Source organism: Calonectris borealis, chromosome 26, assembly GCF_964195595.1.
Source record: "Calonectris borealis chromosome 26, bCalBor7.hap1.2, whole genome shotgun sequence".
Lineage (NCBI taxonomy): Eukaryota > Metazoa > Chordata > Aves > Procellariiformes > Procellariidae > Calonectris > Calonectris borealis.
In genome coordinates this window covers 8,206,249-8,226,683 of record NC_134337.1, presented here as the reverse complement: position 1 = coordinate 8,226,683, position 20,435 = coordinate 8,206,249, and the positions used below count along the sequence as shown (strand labels likewise).

The window sequence follows — 20,435 nt, the reverse complement described above, 5'->3', positions numbered from 1 at the left end:
CCCAGCCAAAATCCCTGCCTAAAGCCCCAGCAAAACCCCTGCCCAAAGCCCCAGGCAAAACTTCAACCCAGCCCCCCTACCCAGACCCCCAACCCGAGGAGCCATCTGTGCTCGCTGCTCTGGCCAACCCCGCAGGGACACCCCGCGCTTGGGAAGTGTCTTTCGGGGTGACTCTGGGCCAATGCGGAGCTCATGGCTCTGGCAGCCTGGCCCCAGCACCCCATGCTCCCCACAAGCAGGTGGCTGCAGCTCGCTGCATGGTATTTATTCATTATATCACAGAGAAGAAAATCTCATTAAATTAGTCCAGGTTTCTGCAGGGAGGTCCTGGGCAGGGACGCCTAGTGCTGGTGGGTGGAGGGTGGCCGGGGGTGGGGGTCCAGCATTTCATCATTTCACAGTGATGGGAGACGGGACAGAGATGCCGTCCCATGCCGGGGCCAGCTGTGCCCCATGGGGTGGGATGGGCAGAGCCGTGCTTACCCGGGCGGGGTGGCCGGATGTGTGGGGACACCCTGCCGTGGCCCCTCAGACCTCCAGCTTCTTCTTCATCTCCATGCGGTAGATGATCTGGTATCCATCGTCCCAAGCGTAAATCTGCCTCTCCCGGGGGCTGTACTTCATGCTGGAGTGGGAGCCGTAGCGCTTGGGGAAGTAGACGAGGGAGGCGTCCTCGGGGGCCAGTGTGCCGCTGACGTCGAAGACGCACTGCACGCGGGAGCGGCTGGGCAGGCGGGTGTTGTAGACCACGTGCAGCGCCCCGCACACCACGAAGGCGCCCTCAGCGTTCTCCCGTGGGCATGGAGTGTCCCACATCTGCTCGATGTCCAGCGAAGTGGGGTCCAACTTGGCCAGGCATATGTTCTTCTCGTCCTCCTTGGTGGCGTAGATGGCCCAGAGCCCCTCCTCGTCCGCCGCCACCTCGATGTAGGTGAAGGGGGAGAGCCCGAAGACGGGGATCTGCTCCTCGGCTGGGAACACCGAGCTGTCCACCACCGTCTTGTTGGCCAGGTTGAACTTGATCACCTGGAAGGAGCCCTGCTGGCGGATGTAGTAGAGGTGCCCATCGTAGACAAGGTGCCCGGTGCCCACCCAGGGGTAGGGCAGCTTGATGCGGGCGGCCTTGCGGGTGGCAGAGAAGAGGGTGAACTCCCGCATGCGGGGGAAGACGTACACCGTGTCATTGGCAGTGCCGTCAAAGACGTAGATCTTCTCGGAGTTCCCTGCGGCATCCTTGGTCCAGAGCCCCGAGGTGCTGCCGAAACGCTTCAGGATCTTCATGGCTCTGACGCTCGCAATGGTGTCGCTGCAGTCTGTAAGAGTGGAGCAGCTGTGAAAGCCTGGAAGCCACCCGGCCCTGCAGCGGGGACTGCTCCCACCTCACGCCGGAGTCACGCAGGTCCTGCTGCGTCCCACCCCAGCCCTCAGGCAACTGCCTTGCGAACTCACTGCAGAGGTTGCAGTGCTGTGCCTGGTGGCATCGAGAAGTCCCCTTGTGCACCCGTGCCGCGGGCAGGGGAGGCCACCCTCACCCAGCCCTGCCCCAAGGCTCTGGCCTGGGGCTTGGATGCAGCTGCCGGGCAGCTGCAGGGGTGCGAGGTTTTGTGCCAGAGACACCGGAGAGGTGCCATGCTGGGACGTAACGCCACAGCATGCGGCCAGGGGAGACTTGGACCTGGGTGGGCTGGGAAGGCCCAGGGTAACCCCGCACCCAGGACCATCTCCCCAGGGAGCCATGGCAGCCCCTCACCTGTCAGCTTGGTGTACTTCTCGTTCTTCCTTTGCTTGGCCGTGGCCACCTGCTTCTCCATCAGTGTCTCGTCCACCTCCACACAGGGTGGCGCGGGGTTCTGCGTCTCCAGGTAGTCCACCTCGCGCTCCAGGCGGTCCACGCGCACCGCTGCGCTCTCTGCCTCTGACCGCATCGCCTCCCGCTCCTTCTCCGCTGTCTCAAGCATCCCCAGCACCTGGTTCTTGAAGTCCCGCAGCTCCGTGGAGTAGCGGCTGCTCTGGTCGTGCCACTGTGAGATCCTCTCCTGGGGCAGCCAAGGGGACACTGAGGTCTCTGCACTTCACAGCCCGTCTGCGGCAGCTGTCCCACTGCCTGCGCGTGGCTGTGGGGGCCCCCAGGGCCACATGGCACTGCAACCCTGGTGCTCATGTCTCTGGGTCCCATCCTGCCACGCTTCTGCACCCACAATGCTCCCAGACCCGCGATGCTCTGCTCCCGCGATGCTCCCAGACCCATGAGGCCCCCACTCCCGCGATCCGCCTGTCCCGCGGTGCTCCCATTCCCATCATGCTCCCGAGCCTGCGATGCTCGTGCTGGGCTGTGCGGGGCCCTGGCGAGGCAGGGGCCGGGGCACCCCACGCCAGCTCTGCTCTGCCCCCATCCCGGCTCCTTCTCGCCCCAGGCCTGCTCCCAGCCCTGCCGGCAGCCAGGGAGGAAGGGCCTGGGAGCTCCGCGGCAGGGAGAAATGGGGCAAAGTGGGGTGCGGGGCCGGCGCGGGGCCCTACCTCCAGGAGGCTGAGGCGCCGCTCCACGTACTCCATGAACTGCTGCTGCTGGGCACGGAGGGCCGCGGCGAGGAGCGGCAGGAGGAGCAGGCAGCGCCAGGGCCCCATGGCCGTCGGAGAGTACAGCCTCCACCTCAGTGCTCAGGAATGCTCTGGCCTCTCGAAGCCCTTATTGAATCCAGATGTGAAGAGGGGAGGAGAGGCTGCTCCTTCCCCGCAGACCAGCCCCAGGCGCCTTAACCCCTTCACACCCTGGCGGGTGCTCACACCGGCCCAGCATGGTGTCAGCGAGCTGTGGGGCCGGGGCAGGAGCCTGGGGATGCGCTGCTGCTGGCGCGTGCGGGGTGCGGGGAGTGCTGCAGCAAGGGAAGGACATGTCCTCTGGTGCTGGGGACAGAATGAGTCGCAGTGTGGGGACAGCCCGTGGGACAGTGTGGGGCCAAGCTGGGGCTGGTGCGAAGCCACGGGCACAGCCGCAGGCCTGGCTCCCAGCGTGCTGATCTGCAGAGATGCCCGAGGCAGATGGCCAACCTGAGCTTGCCTCGGGCCACATGCCAGGTCTGGTGGAGTCAAAGCTGGGCCAGCACCGCAGCCACCAGCCCCCCGAGCCTGTGGCACCCCGTGTCCTGGCTGCTGAGCCGGGAGCTCCTTCCTGCCCCTGCCTCACGCTGGGGTGCTGCGGGCTCCCCCGAGCCGAGCCGTTCTGGCCCAACAGCTCGGCCGACCGCCAGCAGTCAGCGAGGGGCTGCCCCGCCAGGCGCGCCCACCTGCTGCCATTTGAGGCCGTTCGCTCAGCACCTGCTCCCGAGGCTGCCTGAGTGCCAGTGCGGGCCGCACAGCAGCTCCTGCAACCCTGTGCCGGCCGAGGGACAGGACAGGGCCCAGATGCAGCGTGACGGATGGAAGCTGCAGCTCTGTGCCAAGGATGCAGCCAGGCCTGCAGTTGTGCCTGCGACCCGCCCAGGCCTGGCGATGCTGCCGGCACAGGCAGGGGCACCAGCCGCGGCCCGTGGGTTTCCCAGGCCCTGCCGCTGCAGTTCTGCACGGCCGCATCCGTGCGCAGGGCTGCGGTGCTGCAGGCAGGGCGAGTGTGCCATCTAGCGCTCCCGCATCCTGCATCCCGCCGGACTGCGCAGCGCAGGCCGCGCTGGGCCCCAGACGAAGCTGCCGCGCTGGCAGGGCTTGGGCTCGGCCCCAGCACCTCTCTGCTGCGTTTCACACTAGGTCATCGCTCACAGGTGGACAACTGGGGTGCCAGCAAAACACATCTCACTCGCGAGCCAGGGTGCATCTCTGCCTGTCCGGGTTAGCGACACTGAGCATGGCAGCGCTCGGCCCTTCGGTGCTTTTGGGGCAGTTGACTGAGCTCGTCCCAGGCACTGAGCAACACTGGAGATCTCAGCCCATGCCGGTGCTGGAGCAGTTTCAGGCTGGCATTGGTCTCCCATGCCTCTCGTCCCGCTCCTGCAGGACTCGTTCTGCAGACTGTGTGGGATGTGCCCCAGACACCCCTCTGGGCAAATGCAGGGACCCTTCATCCAGCATGCTGTCCTGGTTTAACCCGGCAGGCAGCCAAACACACACAGCCGCTCGCTCGCTCACTCCCCCCTGGGGACGGGGGAGAGAATCGGAAGGGTAAGAGTGAGAAAACTTGTGGGTTGAGATAAAGACAGTTTCATAGAACAGAAAAGGAAGGGAAAATAATAATAATAATAATAATAATAATAATAATAATAATAATAATAGAATATACAAAATGAGGGATGCACAATGCAATTGCTCACCACCCACACTGACCGATAACCAAGTAGCGATGACTACTTCCTGGAACACGCCTACCATTCGTACACTGAGCATGACATCACATGGTATGGAATACCCCGTTGGCCAGCTGGGCCAGCTGTCCCTGCTATGCTCCCTCCCAGCCCCTTATGAATTTGGCAGCGCATGGAAGCTGAAAGTCCTTGACTAGCAGGGTACTTAACACACTGATGTTTTTAGTTGTTGCTATCAACATTCTTCTCATACTAAATCCAAAACACAATACTAGGAAGAAATGTAACTCTATCCCAGCCGAAACCAGGACACATGTGCAAGCTGCCGGGTCCAGGGAGGGCCTGGGCTGCCCTGGGGGGGGTGCAGAGTGCCCCTGGGACCCACACCAGGTTGGGGACTTCGGCAGCCCTTTCCTTCCGCCCCTGTGAGGGCAGGACATCTGAGAAGAGCCCTTCTTCACTGGTAGTCTCCCCCCCATCTCATCCAGAGGCTTTCAAACTGCTCCCCAGGGAAGCCCAAATGACAAACGCTGAGCCTTCCTCTGCACTCCCCACCCATCACTGCCTGGGCTCAGCCAGTGTGGCACGGCTGTTTTGGGAAGGTGAGCGACCCTGTCCTCGCCTCCCACTAAGTCTTCCCAGGCATCCAAGTGTCCAGCAAGATCAGAGGGAGAGATTATTTTTGGCACTTCCTGGCAGCATCTAACCCAAGTGGGGTTCTGAGCAGCATGGGTGGCTATACAGCAGTATAGCCACCTTCAGCAGTCCTCAGAGCACCTAAGCTACATGTGCAAAGTCAAACGCATTTATGAACATAAACCAAGGTGACGGGAAAGCTTTTTTTCACCTGAGAGAGTCCTGATCCGGATTTACCCCCCACGAGCACCACTGAGAGCCGCAGAGCCCGAGGGACTCCCGAGCCACGGCACAGCCACTGCCCAGCGGGCACAGCTCACCGGGGGCTGGTCCTGCCTCGGCTGCTCGCACCCGGCTCTGCTACCCAGCATGGTGTGACACTGCTGCCTTCGCTCTGAAAGGAGCTTGCCAAGGATCTCACATCGCACACCACCCCTGAAAGCACAGTTGCACCCCGCTGTCAGCAGCAAACGATTAACAGTAAGTGCTCATATCACGGATATGCCAAAACCCCTTTTGCATCCCCTTTAATAGATCAAGTGACCAATGAATAGAGTACAGAAAATTAACCCTTTTTATTGATGCATTGCAATTGTTCTACATTTTTACCATATTATGTAGAAAATACTTAAAATACAAGCTACTTTGTAAAACCAAAGACAAACATTGAATCCAAAGATAAACTATGTTTTCACAATGGACCCTTTTCCCATATAGTTAGTATTAAATTTTTAAATATCTATTTCTTTTGTTAAAATGATTTTTACATACCCCCTAAGTACATCAGCAATACAAACATAGATCAGTAATTGTCAGAAACTACCTGTATCTAGCGGCTTGTAAAAAGGAAGAGCACAACCATAAAAGAAAGTTAAATTTTACACAGTAACTAGCATATCAAATACATTTAATAAAGTAGGAATTCCATTGCAATATCAAGGATTCAAGCAGAAATACTAACATTACATATAATGTACTGCTACATGTAGTGAGATAGATATATTTCAAGCTGAATCTGAAATCACACATTATATAAAGTTTAGCAACAAACAACCATGTGGACATGCGGCACCATTCAGAAGTTTAAATAAAAAAGAAAGCAGGGCTGTGCCAATCCTGTCATTTAGAAGCAATTTAGTTCCATGTACTAAAAGAAATTGCTGAGTCAGAGGTAAATTACTGCATCCCATCAACTAGGTGATAAGCAGGAAAGCCTCAGAAGTTGCCTCTGCAGTGGCTATCACAGCTGCGAATACAGGTCAGGTAATAGGAACAATTGATTTAACAGTTCAAGAATCACAGACAAGTCTAGATGGGACCACAGTTATCAAATATTCAAAAGGTGAATCCCAAACTAGATCTAAAAAAATCAAAGAGGACTCCAATTTCTATCCAGAGATAGCACATTTCTTAACAAAGTATGTGTAGTGGCTCTGACAATGAGGAGAGTCAATTCTTTAACCTAATTTGAAGGCTGGATATGCATGGGAAGAAGGGATGTATCTCCTTAGAGCAGACTACAATATACTTAAATTGGGCAACACATACTGGGGCCAGACTGGGATCTGCCACACTTGTGAAACCAGCACCAAAATGAAAATCTGGCCCTGCTGGGGTGGGTTTTTTTGTTTGCTTGGTTTATGCTGCATATCACAGAGGAATTTCAGGGTGATCGACAGCTTGCTTTAAATGGACTATGTTTCATTTTACCTATGCCATTTCCTTCTTGTCCTCCTTGTTCCAATACTTTTGGAAACTTCGACAGTGGAAGAGATGACACCATACTTTGTGAATACATTTGATAGGGTTTAATTACATAATAAGGACTCTAAAGATAAATGGTCATTTTGATCTGCTTTTTGGGGGGAAGTGGGCAAGCTCTTCCCAAAATTATTAGCAGATTTTGCTAGAGGTCTTTTTTTCCTGTTAGGACTTCATGGAAAACACCTCACTATTTGTGAAACGGGGAATAACATTTTCCTGAAACAGGAATTGGAGCTTGTTTTGCCTTTCAATGGAAAGGCACAACTCTGTACCCAAGAGGTATCTCAAGGCAAGTACTGAACACAAGCAATGTAATATGGAAAAAAGTAAGAAAGTGCCTACAGCAACAAATAGCATTGTTTACACCAATGATGTGGAATAGCAAGATCGGTTGGTTATCCGCACACTTACAGAAGTGCTCTGACTAAAAATACACTGAACAACAACATCGCTAATGCTACCATCCAGTTCCAAAGTCCTTGATCCCTCTATCGAAACAGATACCAAACCTTTAACAGTTCACTAATTTCAGGTCAGTCCAGACTTTCTTCTATCAATAATGTGGAATTTCAGAAATTACTTTTGCACTTCTTGTCACACACCGGTCAGAGAACTGGCCTCTCTTCCACTGGGACGGAACATAAACTGGGATTCAAGGTTACCAAAACCTCTTATTGCTGCAATAATACAACCGCTCAAGCCAGTTTATCATCCATTTGGACAAAATACTTAATCTATGTACTGAAGATGAGAAATAATTCCTAGTACAAGGGACCCAAGAAAACAAAGTGTAGTTTAAAAACTGCACTGATTATCCAAAGTGAGTATTTCCTCTGAACACTAACCAGGGCTACAGCTGACAAACCTTCCCAACAACTCCACATTAGCAGTAGCATTATAAAACGTTTTAATGGTATTATGTGCTTTACAGCAGGCTCTCTCTTTGGTATAAATATTCTATCACCAAGCTAGCAATATTTTACAACAAATGTCTGCTATTAACGTGGGGGAAGGTAACGCCATACTAATCTAATAAAAAGTGATTGCACATATTTAATCACTTCTGCAATATTAGACTAAACATTCCAATGCATTCCCAGCACTACCTTATTCGAAATGCACTGACAGACATCTAACAGTACATGTGCCATTTCAAGGAAAAGCTTTAAGGAAACATCGCTTCACTCCGAACAAAAATGTAGCTTTTTATGATAGCATTAAAACTGAGAACAATGCACCTATGCAACATACTGCTGTTCTTGCTGTGATAAGCTTAGTGAATTGCTTCAATTCGACGGGGGCTTGCTGGTCCCTCATAAGGCAAGCTCACTGTAAACTCTAGTCACACTACATCATCATTTAAGGCACTACAATAAGGGGACACACCAAACAACTCTTCATCACACATACCTGTGCAAAACAAATCAGAAGGTATCCTTTTCTCTCATGAAGCTCTACTCCTCTCTCAGTGCTACAGTGATGAGCTCTAACCATTGCATTATACCACATACATTCCAACATGAATCAATTCATTTTGGTTTAAATACAAAGGATACATCAATTCCATCCCCAGGAACGTTTAAGAATTAGACAAACACTAAGTACAGAGTTCAAGTATAATCACTACACATTTTGATTACAAAGACAGAACGTTTGGGGTTAGCAGGAAGTTTTGCTTGTTATATTTTTCTAATCAATATGTACATATTTCATTTTATGTAAAATATTAAAACACCACCAATACAAAACTTCTAAAATAGTTTTAAATTCAGTAATAAACTTTAAAATCTGGATTTTTTTTTTCCTTTTTTTCTTTTTCTTTCTCCTTTTATTTTTGTGATTCCTACATGCATGTACTGTATACAAGTCTTATTAAGAGCGCTTTAAAGTAGCTGTTGACATATCCAGGAGGATACGCTCACAGGAGTATAAAAAGCTGTACACATGAATACAGTGATGTTTCATTGTATTTCAAATTCAACTCCCTCCTAAATGAATCATGTGAGGAAAAATATTAAGAAAAACAGAACAAAGAAAAGCCCTGTGCTTCTGTGAAGGAATCCAGCTCCATTATATGCCAGTATCTAATAAGTTGCAGAAACCAAATTTTAGAGCAATGCTGCACTACTCATTCTCAACTGAAGACTACAGCATCCTGACAAAGCTGCTGAGTTCTGTTACACAGTGAGATCTTGAACACAGTTTGAAAAACTTAGAAGAATTCTGCCATAAATGCAATAAAAATTCAGCCGTGTTATGGAGACACAGAATTTTCAAGAAAGCAAAACAGATTTCAGGGTTTACACGGACTCCTGAATATATAATGTTGCTAGTAGGAGGCAGCTGCCTCTACCAGTCCTTAAACAAAGCAGAAAAGTAAACAAAAAACTTTGACAGTAACATATACAGAGATGTAATGGCTTTTACAGAACCAGCAATTTGTTAGAGACAAAGTGAATTAGAGAACAAATGTTAAAATATTAAACTTGATTTTAAAACTGCTCCAGCAACATAATGAGATAAACGTGCATTACATTTTTAGTGGCAACATGGATTTGTGCAAGCTGCTAAAATATAATCTGCTAGTCTTTTTGTTTAAGTTATACAAGTTAAAAAAGTCACCAGGATCTGTCTTCCAAGACACTGATTTTCTTTCCCCTTTTGATTAACACAACAGAACAATTTTAAATAAATGTGACCATGAACTTTTTAAAAGCATCTATAAAAAGTAAGTAAAATTTAAAAAACTTAATTAGTGACCCTCGTACTGGTAACAATGCTGCTCAGTTAGTGACTGAACTCACTAGAGACATTTTTGAACAACATACAACCAGATCAGGGAGAAACAAAAACCAGGCAGTCATTACCAGGTAAAGGTTCACCTGAAATCCTTCTCCAATCTCTCAGGCCTATTGCAGGACAGTGCTTTACTAGGAACTACAAGTATGAGTACTGGTTGATCTTTGTAGGGCTCAGCGGATATCCAGTGTAAATAGCAGATCCTCTGGAAGCACCAATATAGGACTGGGGAGCAAACTGGTGTTGGTACTGGGCAGGCGGAACATTTGCAGAAGTCAGCAGACTTGGACCAACACTCACAGGGACCTGGTGGACAAGCGTGCTAGGGTGGGCAGCGTACGTGGTGTGCCGCGAAGAGCCCTGAGGGGAGAAGAGGTGGGCGATGGAGGTGGTGGAGCCCAGTGTTGCAGCAGTGGTTGGAGCGTAAGTGTACATATGTGGCTGGCTGGAGAGGTGTGCATTTGCCGTCGCTGCTGCCAGGTGGGGATGCACTGGGCTGCTGTGCTGAAACGTGTAGGGAGCCTGAGAAATAGTTGACGTGAGGGGTGCCACATAGGCTTGCTGCCTACGTGGGACAGCATTTCCACTTCTCTCCTGTGAGGCCAGCACTGTTGTTTGCTGGTTCTGCAGGGAGAAGAAGTAAATAAGGTTAGCGGCTATCCTCAGGGAAAAGCGCAGTGGACAGGAGGTGAGCAAGGAAGGGTCAGCCAGAGCCTCCTGATCACCACCTCCACTCTAGCTGCAGGACTGACACTTCTGCAGATCCTCCCTTCCCAGCTCTGTGAAACCCTCACATAAATTTGAGAAGGGTTACTGCAGTTCTGCTAAGACAAAGGTTACGCTTTTCCTCTACAATGGGATCAAACTGCAACAGCGGGGATACAATACACAGCTGTACAAGTGCAGGCACATCCTAAGACTGACCTAGCCCTTGAAAACCTCACACATCTATTCTTCTGCACCTCAGTGAGAGCGGCAGCAGGGCTGCCCCATTTTAGCACAACAAAGCCTGTCTTGTCCCCATGCCAGAAATGAGCTGGAGGTGTAACACTTCCTCTCTTCTGAAAGGCTGCTGCAGCTTGACTCAAACACCAAGAGTAGTGACACAAATTGAAGGGAAGCCAATCTCTCGAAGTTTCAAGGGAAGTCAGGCGCTAATTGTTAGTTTGAGAGACAAGGTCCAGCCTTAGTCTCCTGGTTGGGCCTTTGTGAGATCTACAGAAGGAAGCTGAAGAACAAAAGAATCTCCTCTTCTCATACTGCCTTCAACACTACTCTAATTCAACAGCTGAATCCTGGTGTCGCTCTCCCACCCGAGTGGCAGGAATGACTCACTGCAAGACAGGTGTGACTAGGAGCACAAAGAAAGAATATGGACATGATCATGCTTCCTTCTCCTGCCCTCTGGTACAGCAACAAATTCTTTGTCTTGAGAAACTTCACCTATGCTCCCTACAGGGTCTACCCTACCCTGCATGGCCACAGGACAGAATCAGCTTCAAAGAATTAATGAGGTAGCAGCTATTGATCCTCTTGCAACCAAGTCATTCTCCCTGCCATACAGTGTAGTGTTTCTAAAGCAATTCTAAAGCATCATGTTCAAAGGTCAGCAAAAATCACGCAGTGCTTACCTGGCTGAGATTGAGAGGCTGCACACCATTTGTTACCACGCGATGTGAGCGGTACCCAGTAGGTGTTATACAACATCCTGACGACTGCCCACTCACAGAGGCCACTGGCTTGGTCTTACTGGTGCTGCTCAGGATGCCTGAAAGATTTCAAAACCTTAGTCCATTCTTCCCTTTCACATGCCATGCACTGTGATAACCAGCTTAGGTAACCAAAGAACGCACAGGGACTATTTCCGCAACAGAGCCTTTTCTTCAGTTACGATTTAAAATGTGATTGTACAAGAAATCATAAGGAATTTTTACAGATCTTTCTAAGTGCAGCCAAACACATATGAAAGGTAAATCTATCAATGAAACTGAAAACGGACCAAGGCTTGCACTCTCAGAACAGCAGCTGTGAAACCTAAAGCTGCTGAAGACCCAATGCAGATAGTCCAAAACTGTGAGGACAAAGCTGTCAGGGATAAAACAGCATCTGAGCCTTGGCAAAAACTACTGAGCACAGTAACCTATGAGACCATACCTACCTGAAGCTTGGGTAGCTACAATGCAGTCACTGAGCTGTGTTTTCAATGGTGGCACAATGATAGTCCGAGAGCTGGAGCTGTCAGCCGCTCCTCTACTTGGCAGCTCCAGGGCACCGCCTGTACTCCTGAGAGAGGAAAGTGGGTCTGTGGCGTAGGGGCTGTTCAGGGAGGAGTCGGAATCAGGGGAGTCATTAACAGTAACGTAGCTGATGACGTTGGATCTCTGCTTCATACCCAAACTGCAGGGAAAACAAACAAACAAAAACAAACAAAAAAAACCAAGATGGGAAACATTCTAGCTTTTACCACAAGATACAGGAGATCTCCCTCTGGGATCTCATACCCTCCCTCCTTGTCAGATGAAATTCTGATTAACTAGAGACACAACAGCACAGCGGACATGATGCGGAATTTTCTGTCTTATGCAGTGCTTCTTAGCCTAGCCAGGGCTTTGCATGTAGTGTTCTCCACTCTCCTCGATGCTTGGGCTGAGCTCAGGACAAATCAGTACTGGCTGCCTAAATGAACTTCCTACCTGGCAGGTTTGTATTTGCTGTCCTCTTCCTCATCAGTGTCGCTGCGAATGGTGATGACACTGACAGGTGGGCTTGGAGTGTCTGGGATCACAATGGGCTGGTGCTGCTCCTGCACTGGGATGAGCACGTTGGAAGAGGAGGAGGTGGAGCGCAGAGGACTGCTCCCAATGAGCGAGTAAACTTGAGAGGGCATAGACTCTAGAGTTGAGCTGGGCCTGAAGAAAAACACAGCTACGTGTCAGCAGGCTGGGACAAACCAGCACCAGCATTAAGAACGGCCAGGCTCCAGCAGGCTGGAGCACACGTACAAGAAGAAACATCTTGAAATACACAAAGAGAACCTCAGTGCAGACACTCATACAGGAGAGCACCATAGAATGCATCCCAGAAGGGACTAATGCACTCAGTGATGCTCTGAACAGGACTGATTAACCTGAACACTACCAGAAACCAGCTACCTCTTGTTAGACAGTTGTCGTTTCTGTCACTTATATTGCTATGGCACCAACACACCCTGAATGTGTAAAACCCCCTCTGACCAGTCCAGTAAAGCACTTGGTCAACCATGTTCCTTGCACTCTCACTGAAATCATTATGACTTATATCAGTGACTGCAGTACAGAGACTTTTTCCAAAACATCTTTAAAAGCAACTGTAGCACATTAAAAAGTTATACAGACGATGCCTCTGTGATCAGAAGACCAGTTTTTCACAGCATAAAGGCAACCTCCATAAACACACCCACGGTCTTTCTAGGGCTGGAAAAGGAAGCCTTACTTGGCTGCGCTTGGTGCTGGCTGCTTGTTCTTCTTTGCTGGAACATTGCTGCTTTGCTGCTGCCTAACAACATGAGCAACTCCAACATTCAGAGGCTGTGCTGTAGCTAATGTCACGTGGTTGGTCAGTAGTGATGGCTGTTGCATGAGAGTGCTATATTGATTTCCATGGGAATGTGCATTCCTGGGGCAGGAAAAAAAAAAAAGAAAAAGACCCAAATCCCATGACTACACTGCAGGCACTGCAAGCTGCACCGAGCCCCCGCATGATTTTAAAGGGAAGGGAGAAATTCTCTGCACTGCAGGCAGTACTGCGATGGCACGTATTTACATTTGGCACGGAGTTGGACCCTGTGCAATCCCTACCTCCAGTCAGCTAATGGCTGGCTGCCGCTGATCGTCTCCGGAATCACAGCCGCTGGCTGAACGGAGTTGTGCAAAGCAACCCCTGGGAGCTGCTGCCAGGTGGAAGGAAGCAGTATCTGCTGGGTTCCCCCAGGCCAGGCCTGCTGCAAAACAACAAACAGATACACAGGTTCACTAGATTTCAGTTCCTACCGGTGGAGAGAGAGAGATTTGTTCCAAGCAATAAATGCACTCGTGTAGATTGTTAGCTTGCAGAGATAACGGCACTTCATTGCACTTTCTCAAAAGGTCTCAGTACAGTAAGAGAACAAGAAAACCAGAGAAACAAGCTTCCCCTGACACTTTGCTAACCTTTTGTAACACAGATGTCACCTGGGGAAAAGAGTGTTAATATTGTACTGCAGAATGCAGCCAGATATTGTACTGCCAGATGCAGCATGAGTGTTCAGGACTGTTTCTGCATGTAAGTTTATACACACTGCTCTGCTGAAGGATTCCAAGATATGAAGCCAATTTGTTCCTTTTTTTTCTGCCTTATAGGACTCACACTGAGAGAGCTGAGACAGTGTTAATATTGTGGAAATTCACCCCATCTCCACAAAAATATTTAAGAAAAGCCACACGGAGAGAAACATTTAGTTACAAGGGAGATACGTGAAGATATTTTCAATTCATTAATATTATTAAAGTTCCTGTCCAAATTGACAAAGTGCAGTTTTTTCTGGGGAAAAAAACAAATGAAAACCAAAATAAATTTGGCAGTACAATATTTCTATGAGTTTGAAAATATATGGCGCTCTTTCTTGCAGTTTAAACTGCAAAACCATAAACACCTGCTGTTTTAAATAAAATATTTCTGCAAGTAACAGATCCACTTATTACAAATACCAGTTCCAAACAAGAAGCCTTCAAAGCAGAGAACTGCTAAAACCTCTGCCAACATAAGCGTAATAACAATAACAATAATAATAATATTAAAAAAAGAGAAATTTGTTAAAAGTCACACCATGCGTCTTTCCAAAAGCCAACACCTGCACAAGACAAAGCAGAGAGTTTAATACAGCAAGATATAAATTCCCAATGAGAGGCAGAAATCGGGCCTTCCAAGCGACGAACTGTTTTGACAGAGGAAGGACAAAAATACGCAAAGCTTAGCAAATGGCTAATGCAAACTCAGGGGAAGCAGCAAGGGAGAAGTGTCGGAAGCACTAAAGGTGAGCAAATTCACGCCAAAGGCTCCCAGAATCCAAACAGAAATAGTAAGTCCTCCAGAGAAACCCAGAATCCAGGCTCATAGTCTGGAGATAGCTGGCTCTGATCTCCACTGCTGTACAGGGGAGTTGAACGCCAAGTCCACTGCACACACACAGGAGAATATAATTTGCCTGTTGAATCAAAAGCCCAAATATACTTTTGAAAACCTCACTAACAACTCACTTGTGTCCCAAGCTCTGCTACAGTCACCCCTTGCCATTTTCAGAGCCTAGATTGCAGCCTTTCAGCAACCAAAATTCAAGAAGACGAAAGGAGATACACCCCTGGGTCTGTTTAGCTCAGAGCTGTGACCCAGGAGAACCCCACTCTCCTGCCTTCCCATCCTCAGAAACAGGGAGCAGTTAACTTGGTTCAGAAGAACTCAAATGAGTGGGTTTAAATTTCAGTACAGGTATGACTCGAGCAAATTCCACTTCAGCAGAGGTCTCCCTCTTGGAAGAAAATGACATTCAAACTACCACTTTGAAGCCACAAGAAACAACATGGTTCACATAATGGAATGTGCTTTGAAAGACATGTGAGGATACCAGCACTTAAGTGCACTGCAATGTTTTCATAAGCTTCACTGATCTGATTCTGGAGTTTTACAATGACTTCTTTGTGGCACTTGCAAAGTTGTTCTGATGCAGATGCCAAATGAATACAGAAGAGGACAATTTTGAAAACATATGCTTGTTAAAGGTGTGTTTACTCCCTTCCCCCATCCTTTTTAAAAATTGTTCCAAATAGCCTAAAAGCTAGCTATTGCCGTTTTGGATACTAGAGCTCACCTTTAATTTCAACCAAGAAATACACATGAACTGAAAGTATCTGTGAAGAACGGTATCTTTATCTGGATGAAGCAAGCTACCTGCGATTGGCTATAAATAACAAAAGGCCAGAAAATTATTGTCAATGTTCAACAGAGGTTAAGAGAAATGGACTAAAGCAATACATTGAAGAATTTGCTATCATTAGAGATTTTAGCCTGTGCTTAATGACCTGAAACATTTCTACATGCAAAGCAGCTTTACACGTGTTGAAAACAAAATATGTAGCTAACTTGCCAAGTAGTTCAAACTCTGGCCATCCAGGTACCTGTAGCAGAGTCAAGCTAAAGACTGATTCCTTTATATTCAACAATCAAAAGGCAAAGATAGGATAGTAAGCGAGGAACAAGAACAATTATAACTCTTCTATAGTATAGCTTAGAAGAGCTTTATAATACTAGGCTAGTAAAAAGTAATAGTCAATGGATCTGGATTCTTTACAGAGCCACACTAAACGTCAGAGTCAGACAGTGCTTCAGCAATGTTGGGGAGGAAAACAACAAGACATTAAGATGTAGCAAGAACACAGCCACAAGATGGCACATGCTTCCATGCCCTCTGCAAGTCTAAGTTAAAACAAAAACTCAGTTAGTGAACACAATCAAGGGAGGCAATTACCAGTACTGCAGCCGTCTGTTCTACTAGCGCTGGCCGGCCGGCTGCGCAGTTCAGAGTAAAGGGGACCGCATACTGCGGCGTGATGGTGGCTACTTGAGGATGAAGAGTTGCTACCATTAGTGGTGTACAGCTTCCCTGAAATGTAGATTAGGCAGTGAGTGAAACACACGTACTGAGGCAGGATAAGTGGGTTCAGCAATAGGGCCAGAAAAGGTTTCACCTCACTGGCATTCTATGGTGCTTGAGCAGACTCCAGAATTGTAATGGATGCAGTGAAACCAACACCCAGACCCTCCAGGCATGTTCCTCTAAGCAGTTCCCTGAGGGGAACACAAGGAACAGGGAATTTGGGAACAGGATCTCTCTGATGACACAATTAAAAAGTAAAAATGAGATAGTGTTCAGCTATGGATACTTTACTGGGTCCCAGAGAGCAAGTTACACTACATACACTGCACTAAGCCATAACACAAACTGCCCCCCTAGCAGGACACAGCATTTACTATCATACCTCCAAATTCACATACAGTACTCTTGGAAAAAGATAAACTAAGGGATTTAACAGAAGGCACAGTAGGTCTTTTGTATCATGAAAGAGCAAAGTTATCTGTGATGAAACTACCAAGACACGTATTAGTCCATCAAATGTATAATTAAAACTAGATTCTTAGTGTACAACTTGCACTCTCAGGAAAAGCAGGGTTTGGATTCAGGTGGGCCTCCTTCAAGTGTATTCTGCTTTTTGGATACCATTACCTGTATAATTATGCTAAACAAACCAGATCTCACAGAATACCGCCAAAATTATTTGGACTGAACAATCTAAAAACTACTCCTCTACAAGTAGGTCAGTAAGTACAATATACCGCCTAGAGAGTAAAACTAATAAAGTATGTGTTAATGTCAGCAGAAACTAAAACTATGCAAATAAATAAAAGTGCACTTAATTATAAAGGCAATTGCAATTTTTCAGTGAATAAAACCTGTGAATCACTGGGCACTATATATTAAAGCATTACTTTTTGGAAATAAAAATTGTTTTCATTTACGACACATTACTAATGTTTAAAACATCATTTTTTAGAATTTGTGAATTTTGCTATTGCATATTGTTTAAACTGCGAACAATACAAATAGGTAGGTCATCGCTACACATCAATTCACACTAACAATGTAACTAATTGAGAAGGATTAAGAAATGATTTTGTTGATTTAAAGATGAAATTTTAACATGAGTAATCTGTGTTGCCACTTCTGTTTACTGAGATCTCGCTTCTCACAGAAATGATTTATTCTATAATTTGCTGCCACATTTTTAAAGTGTAGGCAAAAAAGTACACCACTACCTTTAAGGCAGTGTACACCCGTGAAAAAATACAGCCTGTTTTTAGCAGCTGAAAACTACATATTTATTCCCATTATGAAATCAAATTCCTAAAATCAGGGAGGCACATGACATAAAATAGCTTAGACTTTAAATATTCCAGAAAAACAAAACCAAAACAAAACAATGTCTTAGAATTCATTTGCATTTAACCTTTCAGAGTGTTCTGAGAACCCGCTGCATTGACCCCAGCACCAGAGGGGCAGTCAGGTTCTCCTGAATGGTGGTGGGAATTGCAGTTAACTCTATGGGGTGTGGGTTTTGGTTTTTTTTTTACCTGTGTGAGAACTCCAGACTGGATCTGCAGTGGCTGTGCTGCAGGTGCTTGTGGAACAATTGGGACAGCATTCTCCATCCTTACTGGGAACCCAGAATGCTTTGTAGTTGCCTGAAGTCCGGCTGTGGAGGACAAGAATACATCACCGCTAAGCCGCTTTATTATTCTTTTTTTTTTTTAAGTTTCTTTCCAAAATCCAATTCCTACCAGGTAAGGGCAGAAGACAAGGTCAGACGAAGAGAAAGAAAAGCTGTTTCCTTTGACAAAAGCATACTAATAAACACCAGCTGAAGTAAATACTTCTGCAGTCCTTGTATGCCGAAGGGGATTGATGGACAACCAGTCCTCAAAAGCTTGGCTCTGCTGAAGTGCAGAGTCTTGTTTTCAGAAACACAGATAACAGAGACATCTAATTCTGTGTTGCCTGAGACCAAGGTCAAAGTTCAAACCTCACACTATCAGTTCCCATTTCATATATAACCCTCCATACTAACACAATCCAGATATAAGCATAAATAGAGAACTTTTAGGATTAATAGAGCTATGCTTGTGCTAACTTCACTCATTTGCAATCTGCGACAATTTGTTGCTAGCAAACTACACAGGTGCATCAGTGCTTGTGAACTGAGACTCAAAGACCAGATATTCACTCGTGACATACAAAACACAGCGTGACACTTTCTTATTTTCACATAGGTCTGGCTCCTCTGTTCACTGCTTTCTGTGGAATGCTGTTGTGTTCAGTTTGGGGGGAAAAACTGGTTGAACAACCAGATGAAGACTGCAACCTAGGCAGGCAAGATACTGTCACCTGTTCAAGCATGACCTGGAAAACAACCAAATTGTCTGCACGTCTGACCTGATTCTGCACTTACATCTGATGCAAGAGCACTGTGTGACATGCACAGAGTGGTCTTCTGTGCTTTCTCAATTTAGTGCAAATTACAACTTCTCCTTTCTACCTAACTGAAACCACAGCACCATAAAAAGGTTTTTTCCGCTTACTTTGAAAAGCAGGGGGACAAACAATGAACGTTTGCTGGAATGGGTCAGTCTGCGTGCAGATCTGGGTGGTTCCAGGTTGCAAGGAAACACTCTGTTGTGCCACTCCTGCAACTGGTGCTGCAGATGATGGATACAGAGCAGACTGATAGTTTAGCAGTGAGACATCTGAGTTTGCCAGGGAAAGAGTAGCAGCAGCAGTAGAATTGGAAGCCAATACACTGGCCTAGGGGGGAAGGAAAAAAAAAAAAAATCAGATTTATCAGTCATACTTCTTATAAAACAAACAACAGGAACCATCAGTATTACACTATGAAGGAAGCACCAGGAAAAGGTTTCAGGTAAAAGGCATAAGACAACATAGGAGAAAAAACATGAATTGCACCAACTTTACTTATGTTGCTGAACTGACAGGCGAATATGATTAGGTGAAGTAAAGAGACTGCCTTGGCCTGAGTTTTGGAAAATTAAATTTCAAGAGAAGACTACAAATTCTGGAGAGCAATTTAAATAGAGTATTTTGCAGAACAGGATTTGGCCTGAAGGCACAAAATTAGACTACTCCATTTCTTTGATTAGTATAAAACAGCTAAAAGATGCTATACCTGATTGTGTACTGTATTGAGCTGGTTGTTAAAGCTCATTGTCAGATTTGTGCTTGTATTAGGAGCAACATGAGTCGTGAATGGGCTCTTAATCTGATTCACTGTATCATACATATTAACTCTTCGCTTGCAGATCTCCATATTCTGAAAGCAAGATTTCACACTGAAACAGAATGACAGAAGGAAAATATCAGATATGTAAAAGCAGTACAACAGAGACATGAGAGATTCCCAACTTTATGCACATGCCTTTAGGTTTATGGTTTTTTTTTTTTAAACCAACAAAGAATGTCCTAAAACACAAAAAGGAAGCTTATGAACATTCCATTCCTTACACATGCCGTTGCTATTTTCAGATCAGACAGAAACTGCAGAAAACAGCATTGATAGAAAGCAGAAAAGTGCTATTCTGTGTTTCCAATAAGTCCTCCTGAAACAAAACAAGAAATCTAAGGAAGCCTACTGATTACTGTGTGGAAAATCCAGTAGATGTGTCATTGTAACAAATGGATGGTTCAAAGTCTTCAGTGGAGTAATTCTCTTATCTGCATCAATTGTCAACATTTTCTTCAACAAATCAATATATTCCCTTCGGTCAGCCTTCTCTGCCAACATGTCAGTCCCTTCTAAGTCTGTAGACATATTCACCTTGAAAATAAAATCAATTAACAAACATCAAACTAATTGCTACCTAACAATTCACTAATTTCACATCACGCAGATATATTTATTAAGCATTTCTGTCTCTTAGCCAGCTTAATTTTAGGTACTACAGTGCTAACACAGAACCTTTTCCTTGCTCATTCTATAAAAGGAAGCCAAGCTTACACATGGAATTCTCATCTCAACCTGAAGTTGGTCTGTTCAATATATATCAACCAGGCTTCACTCTCCACTGCCTGGCAATATGCCCTCATTTTTTGTGTGGGGCTATAAGGGGCTAGCAAATCAGAATGGCAAGATTCTACATTCTCTGTACAGATGTAAAGTGATGATAACAGCTACAAAAGCAAGATAAAATTGAGACCAACGTATTTAAGATTCGAGGCCTCATGATATTAAAAACATTCAGATATTCCTTCATTTTACCTCTGAAAATAGAATGAAAAAATAGAACGATCTGTAGCTCCTGTCAACA

At 46.7% G+C, this 20,435-nt stretch overlaps 2 protein-coding genes across 4 annotated transcripts in view; both read right to left on the bottom strand.

Moving 5' to 3' along the window:
• Nucleotides 1-251: 251 nt before the first annotated feature.
• OLFML3 (olfactomedin like 3) lies at nucleotides 252-2,700 on the bottom strand. The gene is made up of 3 exons (XM_075173993.1): nucleotides 2,518-2,700; nucleotides 1,751-2,036; nucleotides 252-1,313 (listed from the first exon to the last, which is right to left on the bottom strand). Exons 1-3 carry the CDS (start codon nucleotides 2,623-2,625, stop codon nucleotides 529-531), a joined length of 1,179 nt encoding a protein of 392 aa, XP_075030094.1. The 5' UTR covers nucleotides 2,626-2,700; the 3' UTR covers nucleotides 252-528.
• A 2,779-nt stretch (nucleotides 2,701-5,479) lies between these two features.
• The window catches only part of HIPK1 (homeodomain interacting protein kinase 1), a 26,317-nt gene continuing 11,361 nt past the window's right edge, over nucleotides 5,480-20,435 (bottom strand). For 2 of the 3 annotated variants that reach the window (XM_075174249.1, XM_075174251.1), the window contains 11 exons: nucleotides 19,761-19,945; nucleotides 19,298-19,460; nucleotides 18,696-18,918; nucleotides 17,691-17,812; nucleotides 16,030-16,164; nucleotides 13,328-13,470; nucleotides 12,963-13,145; nucleotides 12,185-12,400; nucleotides 11,650-11,888; nucleotides 11,123-11,259; nucleotides 5,480-10,115 (listed from right to left, as the gene is read on the bottom strand). In XM_075174249.1, the coding sequence (XP_075030350.1) occupies nucleotides 9,630-10,115; nucleotides 11,123-11,259; nucleotides 11,650-11,888; nucleotides 12,185-12,400; nucleotides 12,963-13,145; nucleotides 13,328-13,470; nucleotides 16,030-16,164; nucleotides 17,691-17,812; nucleotides 18,696-18,918; nucleotides 19,298-19,460; nucleotides 19,761-19,945 (2,232 nt within the window). In that variant the 3' untranslated portion in view covers nucleotides 5,480-9,629. The remainder of the gene's footprint in view (nucleotides 10,116-11,122; nucleotides 11,260-11,649; nucleotides 11,889-12,184; nucleotides 12,401-12,962; nucleotides 13,146-13,327; nucleotides 13,471-16,029; nucleotides 16,165-17,690; nucleotides 17,813-18,695; nucleotides 18,919-19,297; nucleotides 19,461-19,760; nucleotides 19,946-20,435) is intronic. The other variant, XM_075174250.1, reaches the window with a different exon arrangement.